General features: G+C 52.5%; 1 protein-coding gene across 1 annotated transcript in view; it reads right to left on the bottom strand.

The window, feature by feature from the left end:
* LHX1 (LIM homeobox 1) overlaps window positions 1-22,913 on the bottom strand; it is a 73,183-nt gene that overhangs the window by 6,112 nt on the left and 44,158 nt on the right. Inside the window, exons 2-4 of the mRNA XM_061561662.1 lie at window positions 13,061-13,284; window positions 11,903-12,180; window positions 7,101-7,266 (exon numbers count right to left, since the gene is read on the bottom strand). Coding sequence (XP_061417646.1) covers window positions 7,101-7,266; window positions 11,903-12,180; window positions 13,061-13,284 — 668 coding nt within the window. The remainder of the gene's footprint in view (window positions 1-7,100; window positions 7,267-11,902; window positions 12,181-13,060; window positions 13,285-22,913) is intronic.

Below are 22,913 nucleotides of genomic sequence, written 5' to 3'. Positions count from 1 at the left end.
TTGCGGTGGTGGACGGGCGAGTGAGTGAGTGAGTGGATGCGTGGGGTGAGTAGGTAGATGGATAAGTGAGTGGACGGATGACCTGGTGAGTCAATGGGCGAGTGGCTGAATTTGTGAGTCGGTGGATGAATGGAAAAAATGAGCGAGTGAAGTGAGTGAGTGGATGGATGGATGAGTGAGTGGTGAGTAGGTGAATAGGTGAGTGAGTGATTGAGTGCGTGTGTGAGTGGATGGGTGGGCCTGTGATTCGATGGATGAGTAAGTGGTTGAATGGGTGGCTGGGTGTGTTGCTGAGTGAGCGATTGAGTGGGTGAGTGGGTTGATGGGTTCCCTTCCCGTTGCGCACTCAACATTCGCACGTTGTCGAAAATGTTGAGCGTTTCAAGTTGTTTTACTACTATTATTGTCGTGAGTGAGCGATTGTATGAGTGAGTTACTGAGCGAGAAAGAGAGTGGGTTGGTGAATGGGTGGATGAGTATGTAGATCGGTGGATGAGCGAGCGAATAAGTAGGTGGGTGGGTAGATTTCATGGATGAGCGAGCGAGTTAGTGGGCAAGTCGATAAGCGAGTGAGTTAGTGGGTAGGTGGATGAGTGAGTTAGTGGGTCGGTGGATGAGCGAGTGAGTTAGTGGGTAGGTGGAGGTGCGAGTGAGTTAGTGGTGTGGTGGAGGTACGAGCGAGTGTGTGGGCGAGCGAGCAGGTAGGTGGGTGGTGGGTAGATGAGTGGATGAGCGAGCGAGCAAACGGGCAAGTGGGAGAGAGGGTTGGTGGGCGGGTTGGTGGGCGGGTTGGTTGGTGGATGGGTGGGTGAGTGGGTGAGTGGGTGGGTGGGTGAGTGAGTGAGTGAGTGGGTGGGTGAGTGAGTGAGTGAGTGGGTGGGTGAGTGGGTGGGTGAGTGGGTGGGTGGGTGAGTGGGTGGGTGAGTGGGCGGGTGAGTGAGTGATTGGGTGGGTGAGTGAGTGAGTGAGTGGGTGAGTGGGTGGGTGAGTGAGTGAGTGGGTGGGTGAGTGAGTGAGTGGGTGGGTGGGTGAGTGAGTGGGTGGGTGAGTGGGTGGGTGAGTGAGTGAGTGAGTGGGTGAGTGAGTGGGTGAGTGAGTGGGTGGGTGAGTGGGTGGGTGGGTGGGTGAGTGGGTGGGTGGGTGGGTGAGTGGGTGGGTGGGTGGGTGGGTGGGTGGGTGAGTGGGTGGGTGGGTGGGTGAGTGGGTGGGTGGGTGAGTGAGTGAGTGGGTGAGTGGGTGGGTGAGTGGGTGAGTGGGTGGGTGAGTGGGTGAGTGGGTGGGTGGGTGGGTGAGTGGGTGAGTGGGTGAGTGGGTGGGTGGGTGAGTGAGTGGGTGGGTGAGTGAGTGAGTGAGTGGGTGGGTGAGTGAGTGAGTGAGTGAGTGAGTGGGTGAGTGGGCGGGTGGGTGAGTGAGTGGGTGAGTGGGTGGGTGAGTGGGTGGGTGGATGGGTGGGTGAGTGAGTGAGTGGGTGGGTGAGTGAGTGAGTGAGTGGGTGAGTGGGTGAGTGGGTGATTGAATGGGTGGGTGGGTGAGTGAGTGGGTGGGTGGGTTGGTGAGTGGGTGGATGAGTGGATGAGTGAGTGGGTGGGTGGGTGGGTGAGTGGCTTGGTGGGCGGGTTGGTGGGTGGGTGAGCGAGTGGGTGAGCGGGTGGGTGAGCGGGTGGACGAGCGGGTGGGTGGGTGGGTGTGTGGGTCGGCGGGGAGGTGGGTAGATTGGTGGGACACAGCAAAAGCTAAATCGGCGAAACTCAACGGGGCTTTGGCGCCAACGAAATAAAAAAACCCTGTGGGATTAGGCCCTGCGCCTGGCGGCTCCGTTTCGCGAAATAACCCCGGACGGAGCGATGCAGATCCCTCCTCTCACCCAGAAAATCCCACACACACGACAAAGACAAAGACCCCCGCCCCCCGTATATAGCCTCAAAAGACTTGTTGGGGCAAGTGCTGTTAGCGAGCACCTATGAAGGACGGCACGGCACACGAGGGGGTGGGTGGTCAGCACCACGTCACACATGCACACACGCACACACACGCACACATACTGTTAGGGCAAGTGCTGTTAGCGAGCACCTATGAAGGACGGCACGGCACACGAGGGGGTGGGTGGTCAGCACCACGTCACACACGCACACACGCCCCCGTATAGCCTTAACATACTGTTAGGGCAAGTGCTGTTAGCGAGCACCTATGAAGGCCGGCACGGTATGCATGGTGGTGGGTGGCCAGCACCACGCTCGATCGCCTTTGTCTCCCCAGTGGCGATGTTTACAAACCGCACCAGGCACTGATTTGAGGCTGAGTCGACCTAGGAGAGGCCCAGGACCGGTTCACGAATCGTCGCTGGTAAAAGCCTTGAGCGGGAATTGAACCCGTGTAGCTGGGTTCGTAGCGCAGCGCGCTCACCGCTACACTACCGCACACGCACACACGCACACGCGCGCACACGCACACACACGCACACACACGCACACGCACGCGCACACACGCACACGCGCACACGCACACACACGCACACACACGCACACACACACGCGTGCACACGCACACACGCACACGCACACACACGCACACACGCACACACGCACACGCGCGCACACACACGCGCACACGCACGCACACACACGCACACACGCACACACACGCACGCACACGCACACACACGCGCACACGCACACACACGCACACACACGCACACACACGCACACGCACGCACACGCACACACACACGCGCACACGCACACACACGCACACACGCACGCACACACGCACACACGCACCCCCACTTCGCTACCCCTCAAAGTATCTTTGAACCCAAATTGGGGCCAGAAACGCATAATCACCCAACATGTTTGGGGACGCCCCCCCTCCCCTCCCACCCATCCACCGCCCAACCACCTCCAATCCCCCCCCCTCATCCCACCACCCCCCAAACAGACCCCCCCCCCCGCCCCCCGTGATATAATGAGCAGCGGTTGAGTCTCAAAAGCTATGGCTACATTCACAGGGGGTTCCAATTATGCGAAGATGATGGTGATGGACGTGGTGGTGGTGGTGGTTGTTGGTGGTGGCGATGGTGGTAGTGGTGATGGTCATGGGCCTCCCCCAGGTCGACTCAGCCTCAAATGAGTACCTGGTGTGGTTTTTAAACATCGCCACTGGGGAGACAAAGGCGTCCGGGCGTGGTGCTGGTCACCGACCCCCCTTGTGTGCCGTGCGGCTGCCTTCGTAGGTGTTCGCTAACAGCACTTGCCCCAAAAGTCTGTTCAGCCTTTACGGGGGATCTTTGTCTTTGGTAGCAGTGGTGGTGGTGATGATGGTGTTGTTGGTGGTGGTGATGCGAGTGTGGGGAACTGTGGTGCAGCGGTTAGCGCACTGCGCTCCGAACACGGCGACCCGAGTTCGATTCCTGCTCAGCACAGCCAACATCGGTGACGAATCATCTGAACCGGTCATGGGCCTTCCATACATTGACATACAGAGGCATAGAGTTACATAGAGACACATGTAGCTGCATAGAGATCTACAGAGTTACACAGATAATTAATCATAGTGACGCAGAGATTCATGGAGATACATCGAGACCCACAGACCAAAGTCCAGGGCCGTCAGCAGTGACGGCAGTGACAGGACATCGTGGTCACATATCGACTCATCGAGTTCCATAGAGTCACCTCGAGACGCACAGAGTTACATAGAGATCTGTCGAGTTAAAGACCCATCAAGTCGCTTGTAGCTCTATAGAGTTAGACAGAGACTCATAGACCTGCTTGGAGATCTACAGAGTTAGACAGAGACTCATATACCTGCTTGGAGATCTACAGAGATAGACAGAGACCCATCAAGTCTGTTGGAGCTCTAAAGAGTTAGACAGAGACCCATAGACCTGCTTGGAGATCTACAGAGTTAGACAGAGACCCATATACCTGCTTGGAGATCTACAGAGTTAGACAGAGACCCATCAAGTCTGTTGGAGCTCTATAGAGTTAGACAGAGACCCATAGACCTGCTTGGAGATCTACAGAGTTAGACAGAGACCCATAGACCTGCTTGGAGATCTACAGAGATAGACAGAGACCCATCAAGTCTGTTGGAGCTCTATAGAGTTAGACAGAGACCCATAGACCTGCTTTGATATCTATAGAGCTAGACAGAGACCCATCAAGTCTGTTGGAGCTCTATAGAGTTAGACAGAGACCCATAGACCTGCTTGGAGATCTACAGAGTTAGACAGAGACCCATCATTGTCTGTTGGAGCTTTATAGAGTTAGACAGAGACCCATAGACCTGCTTGGAGATCTATAGAGTTAGAAAGAGACTCATAAAGGTTCATAGCTATATAGAGTCACATAGAGACCCATAGATCACAGCCCAAGTCACAGCGGCATTGCAGGGTGGAAGATGCGAAAGCAAACAAGCCAAGCAGGTCTTGGCCTGCGTCGCACAAGGACGAGGCGAGCGCCGTGCATAACAGGTGTTAGAGGCTGCGGGGGCTGCAGGCGGTGCAAAGGCAATCTAATTGTTGTACTCAACTCCTATGCTCCTACATCGATACGTGATTGAACAAATTGCGTTGGTTGCTGCGTTGACACAATTAACAGCAACACCAACAACTCAAAACACTCGTCAATAACAACACCGTGGCCTTAAAAGTAAACAAATAAAACATTTAATTTTCGATGTAAAGCTTTTGTGACTGCAGGGATTCATCTTCTTGGTTCTTTCGGTAAAGTCACGTAGAAGGGAAATAATAAAATAATAAAAATAAAACATAATAAAATACAATTTTCGCGACGTTTCGGCCACAACGCAAGGAGCCGTCTTCAGGTGAAGAACAGGTCTGTCGGAAAGACAGCGTCTTCAGACTTTCCGACAGACCTGTTCTTCACCTGAGGACGGCTGCTTTCGTTGTGGCCGAAACGTCGTGAGAATTGTATTTTATTATGTAAAATTTTTATTATTTTATTATTTCCCTTCTACGTGACTTTACCGAAAGAACCAAGAAAATAAAACATTTGTTTCTGTGCTAAGAAGGGCCATTGCCTGAAACGTCGCCGATTATATATATTCATTTGTATTTGAAGGCCACGCACAGTGTGACATTTACGATGCCCCGCCCTTCAACCACGTTCCCGATGACGTCACAATAGCGCCATTTTGACAAGTTTCGACGTAACTTCAAAGCCTCGTGGTGTTTCATCAGAAATATTGTTTATCATATTGTTATTCCCGTCTGTATTTAGGGTTCACACGAAATAAGAAAAATCAGACGCGCGTCTGACATCGGCCCGCGAGGCATCGACATCCCTGCAAAGCCTCACCGAGTCTCGCTACTCGTTTTCGGGAGGGTCTTGCTACGCTCGGGAGGTCTGACCGTGAATTCCACGAGGCGACTGGGAAACGAGTGGTGGCGCAGTGGTCAGCACATTTGGTAAAAGCGACTTCGATTCCCCGGCCCACGGCGACCATCAGTGGCGACCTGCTGCTGGTCACCAACCCGCACTGCCCAGCCTGGTGAAGTATGGTCAAAACAACCCCCGAGGCTCAACACGAGGCCAGGTACGGGGACGTCTTCATCCAGCAGTAGATCGACAAAGCGCTGTTCATTATATAATTATTGTACGCGAGGAGAGAGAGAGAGCCCACGCGAGGAGGGGGGGGGGGGGGCGGGGGGAGCGATGGGAGGGAGAGGGTTTGGGAGAAGGAGAGAGTTGGGATTTGGGAAGGGTGGGTGTAGGGTGAGTGAGGGTGGGGGTGGAGAGGTGGGGGAAGGAGGGAGGGGAGGAGGGGGCAATGTGTGTGTGTGGGGGGGGGGGGGGGTGGAAGGGGGAGCTTAGAGGGGGAGGGGGGGGGGGGGGAACACTGACCTCCACTGCGTTTGAAGTGTCGCGCATAATTGGAACAAATCCGACGCCGAATGTGCGACAAAAAGGGACCGCAGATGCGGCTTTGTCCGGATATTATCACGGCCACCGAGGGCCCGGCTACACCCCCCCCCCCTCCCCCCTTCTTACCCCCCTCTGCTACCCCCCCCCCCCCCCCCCCCACTTCTACCCCCTTCTAACCCTCCACTCCAACCCCCTCCCGACACACAGACTGCGGGCAACACAACACAGCGCGCCCATTCATACGAGCGGGTTTGTGTATGGGGGGGTGGAGGAGGGTTGTGGGTGGTGGGGGGATGTGTTCAGGCAGGGAGGGGGGAGAGGTTTGGTTGAGTGAGTGGGTGGATTTGAGGTTTGAGCGCGCGCGTGTGTTGGGGGAAGTGGGGACGGGGGTGTGTGTGTGTGGGGGGAGGGGTGGGTGGCGCAGTGGTTAGCGCACTCCGCTACGAAACACGGCGGATCGAGTTAATAACTCAAACCCCGTTACCTGCTCCCGTGTTGGGCCTTCCCGAGGTCCACTCGCTGTTTTAAATGAGTGGCCGTGTCCGTCGTGTAACACACATCTCGGCTCTGCCGCGGAGAGACAAAGGCGGCCGGGTGTGGTTTCGATCACACCTTAATAGGTGCTCGCTAACCGCACTCGCTCTCACGGCGCGCCAACCAACCGCACACCAAACCCATCGCCCCATCACCTCCGCGTTTGAGCCACGTGTCGCCCGTGTCTCTAAACACGCGTGTCTCTAAACACGCGTGTCTCCACGGCCCCCTTCTCCCCTCTGCCCACTCATGCGCCATGCACCCCGTGTCTCTGCGCCTTTGTGTCAACACACATCCAAATCCCTGCGTCTTCCCATCATATTCCAACATCGATCCAAACACCCTGTACCCCCATGACCCAACGTCCCCATTTCTCCATATCCACATGCACCCCCCCCCCCATGTCCTCGGGTGCCGCCAATTCTCCCATGCCCCCCCCCACTCTACCCCCCTAGCCCCCCCCCCCTGTCCCGATGCCCCCTTCCCCATCTGCTTCCATATTCCCTGCGTCTCCATATCCTCTTGTTCCATTCTTCCCCCCATCCCCATGACCACATGTCCCCGTGTTACCATTTCCCAGTATCCTGACTGTCTCAACGCCGCCCAAACCCGCGTGCCCCCTCTGTGTCTCCATGCCCGCTCCCCTCCCCCGTGTCCCCCGTGTCCCCCCCCCCAACGTACCGCCGTAGTAGTTAAAGGGTCCGCTCGCCATCATCTCCGCCTCGTCGAGGCGACCGCCCAGGGTACGCATGCGCCTCGGGTTCCTGAAGAACGCGTGGCGGCGAGCCCCGAGGGCGCTCAGCTGCTTCATCCGCCGCTCCTTGGAGCGCCGGTTCTGGAACCAAACCTACACAGGGCCACGTGCGCGGTCGGTACGGTGTTTGTGACTGCTTGGAGAAGAGAACTCCTTTGCCATCAACGCCCTCCCCCCCCCTGCACCCCAAACAAGGGGGGGGGGGGGAGCAGGGATGCTGGTGGGGGTGGGGTGGGGGGGAGCAATTTCCTGGCTGAAAATAAAACAAGCGTAGGTGGGCAGTGACTTTAAGTGAGCTCAGTGAAACACGCCCGAGCAAGTGACACAGTCGCAACCGACGGGGAGACACGAACTCGACGCGTGTCAGTGAGCGGAGGAACGAGGCCACGCCGTGATGATGACGCTCGCGGCAGGCGAAGCCAGGACAAGCATTTTGCTTTCAAAAGCAAGATCCGCGCCAGCCATCGACTCCCCCCCCCCCCCCCCACATCGATTGAGAGGCACCGTTGTCTGGACGGCGTCACGATTCGCGGACTAAACTTGGTGCATTGCATTCCTCGTTATCGTATTACTTTTTTTTTTCTATTAAATGTTTTCGCGCATGCTAGACCGTTGTCTTCCCACCTGCTTGATTTGAATTAATACATAAGCGGAGATTGAATTACAAAACAAACATTTTCATGTTGCCGCTGCTGCTGCGTTGGCAGTGGTGCACAAGAGCAGTTAACAACAGCAAACACTCGTTTTTATATCAAATATGGAATAGCCCGACGTTTCGGGTAATGGGCCTTCCATTGCACGTAAAACGGCGTGGCACAAAAACAATAATGTTGTAAGAAGGGCCATTGCCTGAAACGTCACCTATTATAAATAGACATTCTTTCAAAAAAATCTAATGCCACACAGCAGTGTTCTTGACGAATGAGTTGAGTGATTGGGGGGTGGGGAGCGGTGGTGTAGCAGTTAGCGCGCTGCACTACGAACCTGGACACCCAAGTTGGATTCCCGCTCACGGCCAACACCAGTGACGAATATATATCACTGTGTAACAAAAAATATTTGTTCCTGGGTAGTAAGTGTTATTTTCCAATTGCTTATGCCTCGATAGTATAGAAAATGGCTATTATTCCCCACAAACTTTGCTTTTGTGACCAGGACTTTACGTGAAGGAATGACACGTTTTCTCATTGAAAATAGGCACATTTCAAAATATCACTGTCCTGTTCACAAAAGCAAAGTGTGTGGGTAATGATAGCTATCTTCTGTACTTTTGAGGCATAAGCAATCGGAAAATAACACTTACTACCCAGGAACATTTTTTTTTATTACACAGTGAATTATCTGAACCGGTCCTGGGCCTCCCCTAGGTCGACTCAGCCTCAAATGAGTACATGGTGTGGTGTGTAAACATCGCCACTGGGGATACAAAGGCGGTCGGGCGTGGTGCTGGCTAACAGCACTTGCCCCTACAGTCTGTTCAGGCTATACGGGGCACCAATGCCCTTTGTCTTTTTGCGTGTTTGCTTGTTTTTTAAAATGAATAAAAACAAAAACTGCGTAAACACGCGCGCGAGTCGGTTTACCAGAGCGGTCTTTGAGGTCGCGGGTAAAATTGCAGGGAGCCCCCCCCCCCCCGCCCTTGAGTTGAAGAGTTATGAAGGGAGAGGCGGGGACCGCACTCCGAGTGGCATAATGATCGCAGACGATTCGAGTAAGTGATTGTCATTGCTTGAAGTCTATTAGATTTTGAGAGGCAATTATTCTTAATCACGTGTGTGTGTCTGCGCGCGCGTGTGTGTGTGGGGAGCGGTAGTGTAGCGGTTCGCACGCTGCGCTATGAACCTGGCGACACGGGTTCGATTCCCGCTCACGGCCAACACCAGTGAACCGATCCCGGGCCTCCCTCTAGGTCGACTCAGCCTCAAATGAGTACCTGGTGAGGTGTGTAAACATCACCACTAGGGAGACCAAGGCGGTCGGGCGTGGTGCTGGCCACCCACCCCTTCGTGTGCCGTTCCGGCCTTCATAGGTGCTCGCTAACAGCACTTGCCCCAACAGTCTGTTCCAGGCTATATGGGGGTCTTTGTCTTTGGGGAGCGGTAGTGCAGTGGTTAAGCGCTACGCTGCGCTACGAACTCGGCTCCCCGAGTTCGATTCCCGCTCGCGGCCAACACCGGTGACGATTATTATCAGAACCGGTCCTGCGTCTCCCCTAGGTCGACTCAGCCTCAAATGAGTACCTGGTGCGCAGTGGTGTGTAAACATCGCCACTGGGGAGACAAAGGCGGCCGGACGTGGTATTGGCCACCCACCGCCCTTCATAGGTGCTCGCTAATAGCACTTGCTCCTACAGTCTGTTAAGGCTACACGGGCGGATCTTTGATCTTTGTTGTGTCTGCACGTGTGTGCGTGTCGAGCTACAGTCTGATAATGAACGCCAAACAATCGGACACTGCCTTTCTTGCAAGGTGACTGATCGTGTGTGCTTCAATCACAATCTGCCAACACAAGTGTCTGTGTGTTAATTGGAATGTTTGCTCAAGCGCACAGTGCTGCACGTGCAAATGCATGCGCATACACAGGTATTTATCTGAATGTTTGAATGTCTAGAGGTGATAATGTGTAACGATAGGTATGTGAATGTGTAAACACATAAAGTATACACAGTACAGTAGAAACCCTCTTAACGACCGCAATTGGTTCAGTGATTGGGTCGTTCAGCGAGTCTAGGAAACGTCGTAGTTTTTATTTTATTTATTTTTATTTTTCTATCTACGTGACTTTACCGAAAGAACCAAATAAATTCGTTCCGATCGCATCGAAAGTTGCCCCTTTTCACCCCCAAAACGCACTTTATGATGTTAAACAATGGATATCAATACGTACAGATACCAAACAACACGATAAACACACACTATTAAAATAAACATGGTTAATAAATGCATTAATTCATACCTATAACGTTAACAGGGGAATGTTCGGTAAACGAACACATTGGGCTCTACTCTACACCACTATATACACTACACTATACACTATAATACTATACACTACACTACTATACACCACTATATACACTACACTATACACTATAATACTATACACTACACTACTATACACTACTATATACACTACACTATACACTACAATACTATGCACTACACTACTATACACTACTATATACACTACACTATGCACTACTACACACGACAATACTATACACCACTATATACACTACACTATACACTACTATACACGACAATACCATACACTACACTACTATACACTACTATATACACTACACACTACACGATACACTACACTATACACTACTATATAAACTACACTATACACTACTATAAACGACAATACCATACACGACACACGACACATTGGGCTCTATGGAGGTCCGTCGTTAAGCGATTATTATCCGTTAAGAAGTGTTTCTACTCTATTATACTGCAACCAATCGACTCTCACACCAAACAAACTCGCCGGACCTCGCAAGCTAAGCAGGCGTGCACCTGGTGACAACTTGGACTTGTGACTGCCCCGCCACCACCCTGGGGCTTGCCAGGTGTTGTAGGGGGCACGGTTAGAGAAGGTTGTGCTGAGTGCCCCCCCTCCCATAGTACACGTGTGACCCAACACACACACACACCTGTGTGATCCCCACAGTAGCCCAGGTGCCATTACCTGTGTGACCCAACGCACACATACCTGTGTGATCCCACAGTAGCCCAGGTACCATTACCTGTGTGACCCAACACACACACACACCTGTGTGCTCCCCACAGTAGCCCAGGTACCATTACCTGTGTGACCCAACGCACACACACCTGTGTGCTCCCCACAGTAGCCCAGGTACCATTACCTATGTGACCCAACGCACACACACCTGTGTGCTCCCCACAGTAGCCCAGGTACCATTACCTGTGTGACCCAACGCACACACACCTGTGTGCTCCCCACAGTAGCCCAGGTACCATTACCTGTGTGACCCAACACACACACCTGTGTGCTCCCCACAGTAGCCCAGGTACCATTACCTGTGTGACCCAACGCACACACACCTGTGTGCTCCCCACAGTAGCCCAGGTACCATTACCTGTGTGACCCAACACACACACACCTGTGTGCTCCCCACAGTAGCCCAGGTACCATTACCTGTGTGACCCAACGCACACACACCTGTGTGATCCCACAGTAGCCCAGGAACCATTACCTGTGTGACCCAACGCACACACACCTGTGTGATCCCCACAGTAGCCCACGAACCATTACCTGTGTGACCCAACACACCTGTGTGATCCCACAGTAGCCCAGGTACCATTACCTGTGTGACCCAACACACACACACCTGTGTGCACTCCCTCCCTCTCGTGCTGTACCAGTCCTCGAGCAGTCTGTCACTCGCCACCTACCCCCATGCCAGTACTGTACTTCCTACAGCTGCACCAGCAGCAGCAGTAGCACCTGCATACCTGCCCCGGCCATGCTAGTACCACATCAGCAGCAGGCTACCTGAATGACGCGCATGTTGAGACGCAATCTCTAGCAGCATCAGCAGCAGTAGCAGCAGCAGCAGCAGCATCAGCAGCAGCAGGGAGCAGCAGCAGGCAGCATCAGCCTACCTGAATGACGCGCATGTTGAGACGCTATCTCTAGCAGCAGCAGCAGCAGCATTAGCAGCAGCAGGAAGCAGCAAGCATCAGCATCATCAGCCTACCTGAATGACGCGCATGTTGAGGCCGGTTTCCTGCGCCAGCTGCTCGCGGATGTGCCGCGTGGGTTTCGGGGTGGCCGCGAACGCCGCCTTGAGGGTCTCCAGCTGCTTGGCCTTGATGGTGGTGCGGGGCCCCCGCCGCTTGGCTCCCAGGCTCTGCTCCTCCGCCTCGCCCGCTCCCGCCTCCTTGTCGGACGACGCCGACTGGTCGCCCTCCTTCGCCTCGTCGGCGCCCTGCTCCTGCAGGTCCGGCGACATGCTACGGTCGCTGCACGTGGTCACTGCGTGGTGGCGGGGGGGGGAGAAAAGGGAGCGGTGGCGCAGCGGTTAGCGCCGCGCGCTGAGCGACGGATACCCCCGACCCGCCCGCCGCCGCCGCCCGCCGCAAACGCCCCCTCCCCCGGTGGCGACATTTTTGTTAACTGGTTCCGCGCCTCTCCCCTAGGTCGACTCGGTCGTAAATGAGTACGTGTGTGTGGTGCGGCGTGTAGAGATCAGCGTTTTTGGGAGACAAAGGCGGCCGGGCGTGGCGCTGACCACCCACCCCCTTTGCTGTGCCGTGACGGCCTTCGTAGGTGCTGCTCGCTGGCAGCCACCGCCACAAACCACCACAAACCACCACCACCGCTACCACCACCAACACTCCCGTGTACACACAATGACCTACACAGCGTCGCGTGACAAACTCACGGACACACACAAACATCCACCCACGCACCACCACAACGACGACTACCGTTGTCAAAAGTGATCTTCGTTATGACCAACATGTCAGCCACGACCTCCAACCACCGACATGCGAACACGCCTCTCCTTCCCTCCACTCACCATCCCCTCCCGCCACCAAAGACAAAGATCCCCCGCATAGCCTTCACGGATTCTTGGGCAAAGTGCTGTTAGCGAGCGCCTATGAAGGCCGGGTTAGCGTGGCCAGCAACCACGCGCGACCCTCGCCTTTGCCTCCAAAGTGGCGATGCTCACACACCGTTTTAGGCCGAGTCGATCTAGGGGAGGCCCAGCACCGCTTCAGACAATCGCCACTGCCGTTGGGTGGCCGTGGGCGGCAATCGAACTCGGGTTCGAAGCGCAGCGCGTCAACCGCTCGTGCCACCGTTGCCACCACCACCACAACCACCACCACCACAACCACCGGCCTCTCACCCGAGTTGGCGCCCGTGTCCTTGAGTCCGCTACTGCTCAGGTAGTCCTCCTTGCACACGAACTTGCTCTCGTCGAGCACGTACAGCTCCTCGCCCGTGGACAGCTGCTTGCGACATACTAGGCACGTGAAGCAGTTGAGGTGGAAGACGGAGCCGCGGGCTCGCCGCACCAGGTCGCTCGGCGAGATGCCCTGCAGACAGCCGGCGCATTTCGTTCCGAACCTCCTGTGGTAAGGGGTGGGGTGGGGGGGGTCAAAGGAGGGGGTGGGGGGCAGCGAATGGAGGAAGGGGGGGGGGGGTGCAGAGAGAGAGTTCCAAGGTTCAGCTTGTTTTGTGTAACGTCCAGGAGAGTCGTCAAGATGTGTGGATGGTCGCGTTTGTGCAGGGACAGTCGTGCTGTCGATGGCTTGCTGCTGCAACGTGACTGCGTTGGCGGTGGTGCAGAGTCGTCCTCTCTTCGTTCCTCTCTCAAGGGTCACCTGTTTCTCCATCGCCCATTCTCATCTCCCCCCCCCCACTCCGTCCCATCCCTCCCCTATAGCCCTTTGTGACCCACCACCTCCCCCCCGCCATGCACGAGCCTTGCCATCGAAGCTTTGTTATATAGGGGGCGCCTTAGCTCTACAAAAATACAATAAGAAATTTTTTTAAAGTTCGTCAATAACAACAATGTATGGATCGCAGAGTAAAACAGCCACTGTGGTCTGTGCTGCTAAAACGGAGGAGGAGGAACGGCACAACGACGCAAAGTCTCTCTGTCACTCTCTGTCACTCTCTGTCACTCTCTGTCACTCTCTGTCACTCTCTGTCACTCTCTGTCACTCTCTGTCACTCTCTGTCACTCTCTGTCACTCTCTGTCACTCTCTGTCACTCTCTGTCACTCTCTGTCACTCTCTGTCACTCTCTGTCTCTCTCTGTCTCTGTCTGTCTCTCTCTGTCTCTCTCTGTCTCTCTCTGTCTCTCTCTGTCTCTGTCTCTCTGCTGAATCCCTCTCGTCGTGGCGAACAGCAGCAGCAGCAGCAGACTCCTGCTGCTGTCTACTGGACATCTGTGAAAAGAGCTTAATAGCTCATCAGATTCCTCCAGTGTGAATACATATTCGGATTCTGACACGCAAGAATATAATAGGTCTGCGTGGTCTTACTGAAAAAAAAGCGACGTTTCGGGCAAGGACCCTTATCCCTCGCACATTGTACGCGCTGTGAATAAAACCCACGTCACCTATGTAGTCATGTATTTGTCGTTTTAAGGCGACAGCGTTATTACATACACTATTATTATTTGACCAGGTAAGGCCCACTGAGCTATGTAGCCCGTTTTCAGAAGCGACCTGGCCACAGATGATAGCTCAAGGAAGTGGCTTATCATGTTGAAATGATCATATAGCAGATAAATACTCTTAAAATGCATTTTTTTTATCAATGTTGAGTTGAAAAATCGGAGGACTCGGGAGGAAAAACCACGCAAACTCCAAATATACAGCAGGCGTCAGGGTCGGGATTGAACCCACGAACCTCCTGCATACCAGGCGAGGTAGTTAACATCTCCTAGCCACCGTGATGATAAGAGAGACACGCGAAAACTCCAAATAAGAGCAGGTGTCAGGGTCGGGATCGAACCCACGAACCTCCTGCATACCAGGCGAGGGAGTTAACATCTCCTAGCCACCGTGATGATGATAAGAGAGACACACGTAAACTCCAAATATAGAGCAGGTGTCAGGGTCGGATCGAACCCACGAACATCCTGCATACCAGGCGAGGGAGTTAACATCTCCTAGCCACCGCGTTGTTAACGAATGTGTCGGAGCAATGTCTTTGTTGTTGTTGTTGTCATTTGCCAGTGTGTAGGTGGAGGGTCATCTTCTCTGTGTAACACGATTCAATAATCGGCGTCAGCTCCACCGGGGCTATGGGGATCGAGGGGGGGGGGGGCTGATCAATCAAGGAAGGGCGGGGCCACATAATTAGAGAGGCGGGGCTAAGAGGAGGACGTTGGGGGTCGCAAAGACAAAGGTCCCCCGTATAGTCCTTCACAGACTGTTGGGCCAAGTGCTGTTAGCGAGTAGCACCTATGAAGGCCGGCACGGCACACGAGGCGGCGGCGGGGGTGGGGGGGAGGGGGTTTGACCATCACCACGCCCGACCACCTTTGTCTCCCTCACACCGTACTCATTTGAGGCTGAGTCAACCTAGGGGAGAGGCCCTGGGTCGGTTCAGATAATCGTCACTGGTGTTGGTGGCTGTGAGCGGGAATCGAACTCGGGTCGCCGGGTTCGGAGCGCAGTGCGTTAACCGCTGGGCTAGCGCTCCCCAAGACAAAGACAAAGCTCCCCCGTATAGCCTGAACAGACTGTTGGGGCAAGTATTGTAAGCGAGTAGCACCAATGAAGGCCGCACCACGCCCGGCCGCCTTTGTCTCCCTAGTGACGATGTTTAATACACAGCACCAGGTACACGCAAAGACAGAGATGCACAGACGCGGCCGCCTTTGTCTCCCTAGTGGCGATGCTTACTACACCGCACCGAGTACTCACGAAGAAAGAGATACACACACACACGCGCGCGCGCGCGCGCTGGTCGACGCAACTATTTTGACATCAGTAGTATAAAGGTGTCAGTTTTTGTACCAGATAAAAGGGTAAAAACCTATTACTATATTTTGCTACTGGTAAAGGAGGTCTCACAGTGTATTCTGACAACTTAATGAAACTATGGCGCGCGCACACGCACACGCGCTCCTGAAACTCGCCATCCATTCGCCCGTCTCACCCATTCCCTTCACTCAACCGAACACGAAGTGGTGTACAACAGCCTCATTACGAACACGCTATTGTGGGGCAACATTTACGTGCAAACAGAACAACTAAGCAGATCATTGCCGCGATGCTGCTGCTGATGATGCTGCTGCTGATGCTTTGGCAGTGGGCACACAAGAGCAATTGACATCGACAAAGTCAGTCCACGCACTCGTCAATAACAACAACAGCAGCAGCAGCATCACTGTGCGTGGCCTTCAAAGGGAAAGTAAATCGGCGACGTTTCAAGCGATGGCCCTTCTTCATAGCGCGTAAATAGAGAGGCCACTCGAAGGACGTCGTGGAACAATTGGAGTTGGACACTCCACAATCACATGGGAACACATTCTTGTTTCTGATGATCAGGTTTTCGTGAATAAATTGGCCATGTGATGAATGCAGTAGTAGTGGCTATGCCAACGGTAGCTATTTAGTTTAACACGTAGCAGGCTTTCGCGACCAATATTATTCATAATCAACGTTTTTGGGTTTAGATCGCGTTATTTATAAATGTGTCGTAACCCTCCACCGCCAGACACGGCCAATCAGTAAAAAAGTGTCACGTTGACAAAAGACAAATAGTTCACTGCTTTAGCCCACCGGTGTTTTGAAGCGTGAAACCACAACATTTACAATTTTTGAGTAGTACGACGTTTCGCTGGTAATTGCATCCAGCATCATCGGGCAATTCGCCAGATTTAAGTAACCATACAAACCCCCCTAACGAACCGCAGAGTGTCACTAAGTAAAAGAACGCATGTGAAAAGCAAAACGATAAGATATTGCTGGGATGTTGCACATACAGTACAGTATATGCAGTACACGCAGAACTCCGTTTAATCGTCTCAACGTCTACAGTTCGTTCATCTCTGTTCAATAAATTGGTCATGAAAAGTCAATAATATTGGTCATGAAGACTCAATAGGTCGATGGAATTTAAAAACACATTTACCTTTTTTCTTTGTATGTGAAGACAAACGCGGTCGATGCAGTTCGTATAACAAGAGGCAATACGCCTTTACCCTGCAGTTACCCGCTTGCCGAGTTAGCACCTTAATCATGTCATTATTTAGAGAAGGCGTTGCTTGTTTAACATGTAGGCCGTCGCGACCAATATTACCTACAATACAATTTTTTGGGGAGGGTTAGATCGCGTAAAATATGAATGTGTCGTTAAACCCGCCGCCATTCGACAGAGTCTATTGGTAAAGGGTTGTCACGTGAACAGAACGTGGCTAATTCGTTACTAGCGCAGTAACACCGGTTGTGTGCTGTACTAGTAACGAATTGGCGTGTTTGTTTACGTGGCAAACCTTACTAATCGGCTGTGTCGGGTGGTGGTGGCGGTTTTAACGACACATTCATATATTTACGCGATTTAACCCAACTCTCCCCCCCTGTATTATGGATGATGATATTGGTCGCGAACGACCATCTACGTGTTACACAGAGTTATCGTTGTTGTGGTGGTGGCGGTAGTCAACAGGATCCCAGCCAGCAGCCAGCCAGGAAACTCGAGGCATAGATGATGATTATTATCGTTAACTATTATAATTTCCCGTCATATGACGCGATACTAAAATAATAAATGTAACTAAAAATAAAAAAATGTAAATATTGTATGGAGTTTATTTCAGCAAAAAAAATGCATCTGTATATCATAAAAAAAAAATATTAAAAAATCCACGTCGCCAACTCAGCGTTACACACAGCCTACCAAAACTATATTATTAACAATTAGCAGTATCAATTTAGATTTCAAGCTTTCGTGACTGCAGGGATCCACAACTCTTTGGTTCTTTCGGTAAAGTCACGTAGGTAGAAAATAAAATTAAATAAAACAAAGCACGACGTTTCGATCGCAACACAAGCGGTCGCCTGATTTATTTGATTTCTAAACTACGTGACTTTACCGAAAGAACCAAAGAGAATTAGCTGTATAATATGTAGTAACTGTGGCACTGCCGTAGCTTTACATTATGGGGGGGGGGGGGGGGGGGTGGGGGCCCATCCTTCGACCGCTGATTGCAGCGTCGTTGACACTGGAGGCACCGGCAGCTTTGTGTCGGCTTTAGCGTCACACTCGCGGCCAAAAAAAAACCGAAACCACCACCAGAATAAAAGTGGTTGAACGTTTTTCGTCTTCGGGGGGCCTCTTCTTCCAACGCCGCCGACTGACTTCGGACCCACCGAGCGTCGTGGGTCAAGGGTCAAGCCCGTGGAGCCGTAATTCGATCATTCTGCGATGTTGGTTTTGCGATGGAATAATCGGATGTCATATTTGCGCTGTTTCGAAATGTATATATATATGCGTGTGTGTGTGTCTACAGTGCAGTATACTCCAAACGTATTCGACTGTTGGACACCACGAGTTGTGGATTGGGAGCTGCCCCTTACAATGCCATCCATATGTATGATGTTGTACTGTACCGCCATTCAGTGTATATACGTGCCCAGTTTTGCCGGTATGATTGCCCGATAGAGTAAAGCCGCGGTGGCGAGATGTTAACCTCCACGCCAGGTGTACACAGGAGGTCGTGGACTCGACCCCAACCCTAACGCCTGTAGTATTTTGTGTTTGCAGGTGTCTCTCTCCCCAATGGTCGCGTGGATTTTTCTCCGGGTCTTCCGGCCCCCTCCACCCGTCTCCCTCCACGTTTAGAATCCACGTCCACGCCTTGAAGAGCCTTGGGCCGCAAGTGCATTTCCACGTGGCGATGAGCCACCTGGCCGACCTATCATTGCGTACGGCCCAGGACGCTTCTGACAAAGAGCTACAAAGCCTGGTTGGGCCTTATCTACTAAAATAAAAAAAAAATAGATATAAAACTTGATTTGATGCTTTCGTGACTGCAGCAATTACTCTTTGGATTCTTTCGGTAAAGTCGCGTAGAAATAAATTAAATAATAGAGTAAGACGTTTCGATTGCAACTCAAGCAATCGTCATCAGGTAGAACTACATTTGAGAGAGAGAGACGAAACACAGACACGGAGACAAAGACAAAGATCCCCCGTATAGCCTTAACAGACTGTAGGGGCAAGTGCTGTTAGCGAGCACCTACGAAGGCCGGAACGGCACACGAGGGGGTGGGTGGCCAGCACGACGCCCGACCGCCTTTGTCTCCCTAGCGGCGATGATTACACACCGCACCAGGTACTCATTTGAGACGCGAAGACACACACAGACAGACACACACGCACATTGAGTTCTACCTGAAGACGGTTCGTTGTGTTGCAATCGAAACGTCGTACTCTATAATTTAATTGATTTTCTTTCTACGTGACTTTCCCGAAAGAACCAAAAAGTAAAACACATGTTTGGTTTCATTGTTTTTTGTGCATGACTCGTTGTCAGGAGGGTCTTGCCCTTGCACGCTGGTTGTTTCAGTGATGTATTTGTAAGACGGTTTTATTTGTAAGATATTTTCATTTGTTTTCAGCCAACTAACGATGACGATTTGTGTTGATTGTTATTCACCGCTCGCCATCCCCCCGTACAGATGTAAACAGATGGCAATCTAGTCTCCTTTCTGTACTACCTTCACCTGGAGAGCCGTATCCATAACATCACCCCCACCACCAGACACATTTTTTCGTTCAAAATAAAAAAAATCACTTTGTCTCGAGGGGGGGGGGGGGGGGGGCGGGGGCTGTGGGGGCGGGGTCCACCGGCAAAGTTCGAAAACTAATGTTTTCAAACTTTGTGTAATTTTCATTATTTGCACCGAATTTCATCTCCGCTGAACATCACCGCGACATTTTACACCACTCGACTTCTTCCTCATCCGGCAGAGCTCGAATGATTTGAAGGCGTGCCACTCGCTCACAGTTCACTCCCCACTCACTCCGTTAGTCCTTCATTCACTCATTCACAGGTTCACTCCTTTAGTCCTTCATTCATTCGCTCGCCGGTTCACTCCCTCCTCACTCCGTTAGTCCTTCATTCACTCATTCACCGGTTCACTCCCTACTCACTCCGTTAGTCCTTTCATTCACTCACTCACCAGTTCACTCCCCCCTCACTCCGTCAGTCCTTCATTCACTCGCTCGCCGGTTCACTCCCTCCTCACTCCGTTAGTCCTTCATTCACTCATTCACCGGTTTGCTCCCTCCTCACTCCGTCAGTCCTTCATTCACTCGCTCGCCGGTTCACTCCCCCCTCACTCCCTTAGTCCTTCATTCACTCATTCACCGGTTCGCTCCCTCCTCACTCCGTCAGTCCTTCATTCACTCGCTCGCCGGTTCACTCCCTCCTCACTCCGTTAGTCATTCATTCATTCGCTCGCCGGTTCGCTCCCTCCTCACTCCGTTAGTCCTTCATTCACTCGCTCGCTCACACACATTGACACGACTACTTTCCGACGCATTCACTCGCTCACGAGTAACAATTAGCGAGCACCTATTAACGTCAGTAAGTGATGTCTTATATGGCCGGAGCGGCGCACGGATTTGCGATGCGTTCAGAACCTCGCCCGGCCGCCTTTGTCTCCCCATACCTGATGAGTTAACAACGATATCTACAGTATATATGATGTATATCTCGTACCAGTGATTAATTTAAGACGTAATCAACCCAACGGGCCTAGCACCGGTTCAGATACCACTCGCCACTGATGTTAGCCGCGACTCACATACACACTCACAATCACACACTGACTCACATACACACTCACAATCACACACTGACTAACAATCACACACCGACTCACATACACACTCACAATCACACACTGACTCACATAAAGGCAAAGGTCCCCCTGTTTAGTCCTGAACAGACTGTAGGGGCAAGTGCTGTTAGCGAGTAGCACCTGTGAAGGCGACCGGCACTGTGGCACACAGAGGGGGTGGGTGGCCAGCACCACGCCCGGCCGCCTTTATTTCACACACACACACAGACACACCACACAACTGTCAAACATACACCAACCACACACACAATTGTCAAACACACACACCAACCACACACACACACCTGTCAAACACACACCAACCACACACACACAATTATCAAACAGACACACACCAACCACAACCACACACACACCTGTAAAACACACACCAACCACAAATACACACAAACACACACCAACCACAGACACACGACACAACTGTTAAACACACACCAACCACAAACACACACCTGTAAAACACAAACCAGCCACACACACAATTGTCAAACACACACAAACACACAAACCAGCCACACACACACAAACACACACAACTGTCACACGCACACACAACTGTCAAACACACACACACGCAGTCGTGACCCCGACCTTCACACATTGTTTTTCTATCGCTCTGACCCAAGGCGATAATTAGGGTCAGATCGGAGAACGCTGCGCAAAACAAACACGGCGGTGGTGGTGGGGGTGGTGATGGTGGTGGGGGTGGTGGTGGTGGTGGCGGTGGTGGTGGTGGGGGTGGTGATGGGGGTGGTAGTGGTGGGGGTGGCGGTGGTGGTGGTGGGGGTGGTGGTGGTGGTGGAGGTGGGGGTGGTGGTGGGGGTGGTGGTGGTGGTGGTGGGGGTGGTGGTGGTGGTGGGGGTGGTGGTGGTGGTGGGGGTGGTGGTGATGGGGGTGGTGGTGATGGGGGTGGTGGTGGTGGTGGGGGTGGTGGTGGGGGTGGTGGTGGTGATGGTGGTGGCGGGGGTGGTGGTGGTGGTGGGGATGGTGGTGGGGGTGGTGGTGGTGGTGGTGGGGGTGGTGGGGGTGGTGGTGGTGGTGGTGGTGATGGGGGTGGTGGGGGTGGTGGGGGGTGGTGGTGGTGGGGGTGGTGGTGCTGCTGGTGGTGGTGGGGGTGGTGGTGTTGGTGCGGGTGGTGGTGGTGGTAGGGGTGGTGGTGTTTGTGGTAGTGGGGGTGGTGGTGGTGGTGATGGGGGTGGTGGTGATGGGGGTGGTGGTGATGGGGGTGGTGGTGGTGGCTACCGCTGCCCCTGCTACTGCTGCTGCAGGATGGAGGTGGAGTGGAGTCGGTGCGTCTCCCCCTCCTTCCCCCATCCCTCCCCCCTGCCCCTTCCCCCCCTCCCTCCCCCTTCCCCCCCTCCCTCCCCCCTCCCCCTCCCACTGGAGACTCAACAGAGCGCCGCTAAAAGCGAATCTCGTGCGGGTCGCGTCGACTCACGGAGCCCCCTGGGAGGAGGGCGCCACTCGCAAGCGACTTTGGCCGACCGCTGACAGCATCCTCGGCGACAAAATAAGTAAATATGAATCACAATCAAGGGTTTTGGGTCCGATCGCGTAAATATAATATTTACTTGGTTTAATACGTCGGCTTTCGCGACCAATATTCATACTAAAGGGTTTTTTGGGTTCTATCGCGTAAGTATACTTTCGATCCTTACGCGATCCAACCCAAAAACATTTCAATCTTAATATTAGGACTTTCGTGACTGCAGGAATTATTATTTGGTTCTTTCGGTTAAGTCACGTCTAAAGATAAAATAATAAATTAAATGATAGCATAATATTAAATTTATTATTTTATCTTTAGACGTGACTTAACCGAAAGAACCAAATAAAAAAACATTTCATTATGAATATTGGTCGCGAAAGCTTACGCGCTAAACCAAGTAAATATTACATAGAATCTTGATATGGAAGTCGCATAAACCATCGCTTTGTTTACCTATCCTATCCGTTGCACTGCGATCGTGTTTATTTTGGTATTTCGATGTAAAGCTTTCGTGACTGCAGGGATTCATCTTCTTGGTTCATTCGTTAAAGTCACGTAGAAGGGAAATAATAAGCTCCTAGCTTGGCAGTGTCTCATTCTTCACCTGAAGACGGCTGCTTGCGTTGCGTCGTAGCCGAAACGTCGTGAGAATTATTTTATTTTATTATGTTTCATTTTTATTATTTTATTACTTCCCTTCTACGTGACTTTACCGAAAGAACCAAGAAGATATTTTGGTATTGTTTGATTGTTGTAACCCGCCTCTCCTGGACATCTGTGAATAAGAATAAGATCCCTCGTCTCGCCAGTGGCGATGTCTTACACACTCCCAACGAGTCACTTCCGTTTTTAGGCTGAGTTAACCGAGCGGTGGCCTA

This window comes from Lethenteron reissneri, chromosome 28, assembly GCF_015708825.2.
Source record: "Lethenteron reissneri isolate LAM-NWPU_2019-01 chromosome 28, ASM1570882v1, whole genome shotgun sequence".
Taxonomy (NCBI): domain Eukaryota; kingdom Metazoa; phylum Chordata; class Hyperoartia; order Petromyzontiformes; family Petromyzontidae; genus Lethenteron; species Lethenteron reissneri.
The sequence above is the reverse complement of the archived record's forward strand: the minus strand, read 5'-3'. Positions and strand labels throughout refer to the sequence as shown.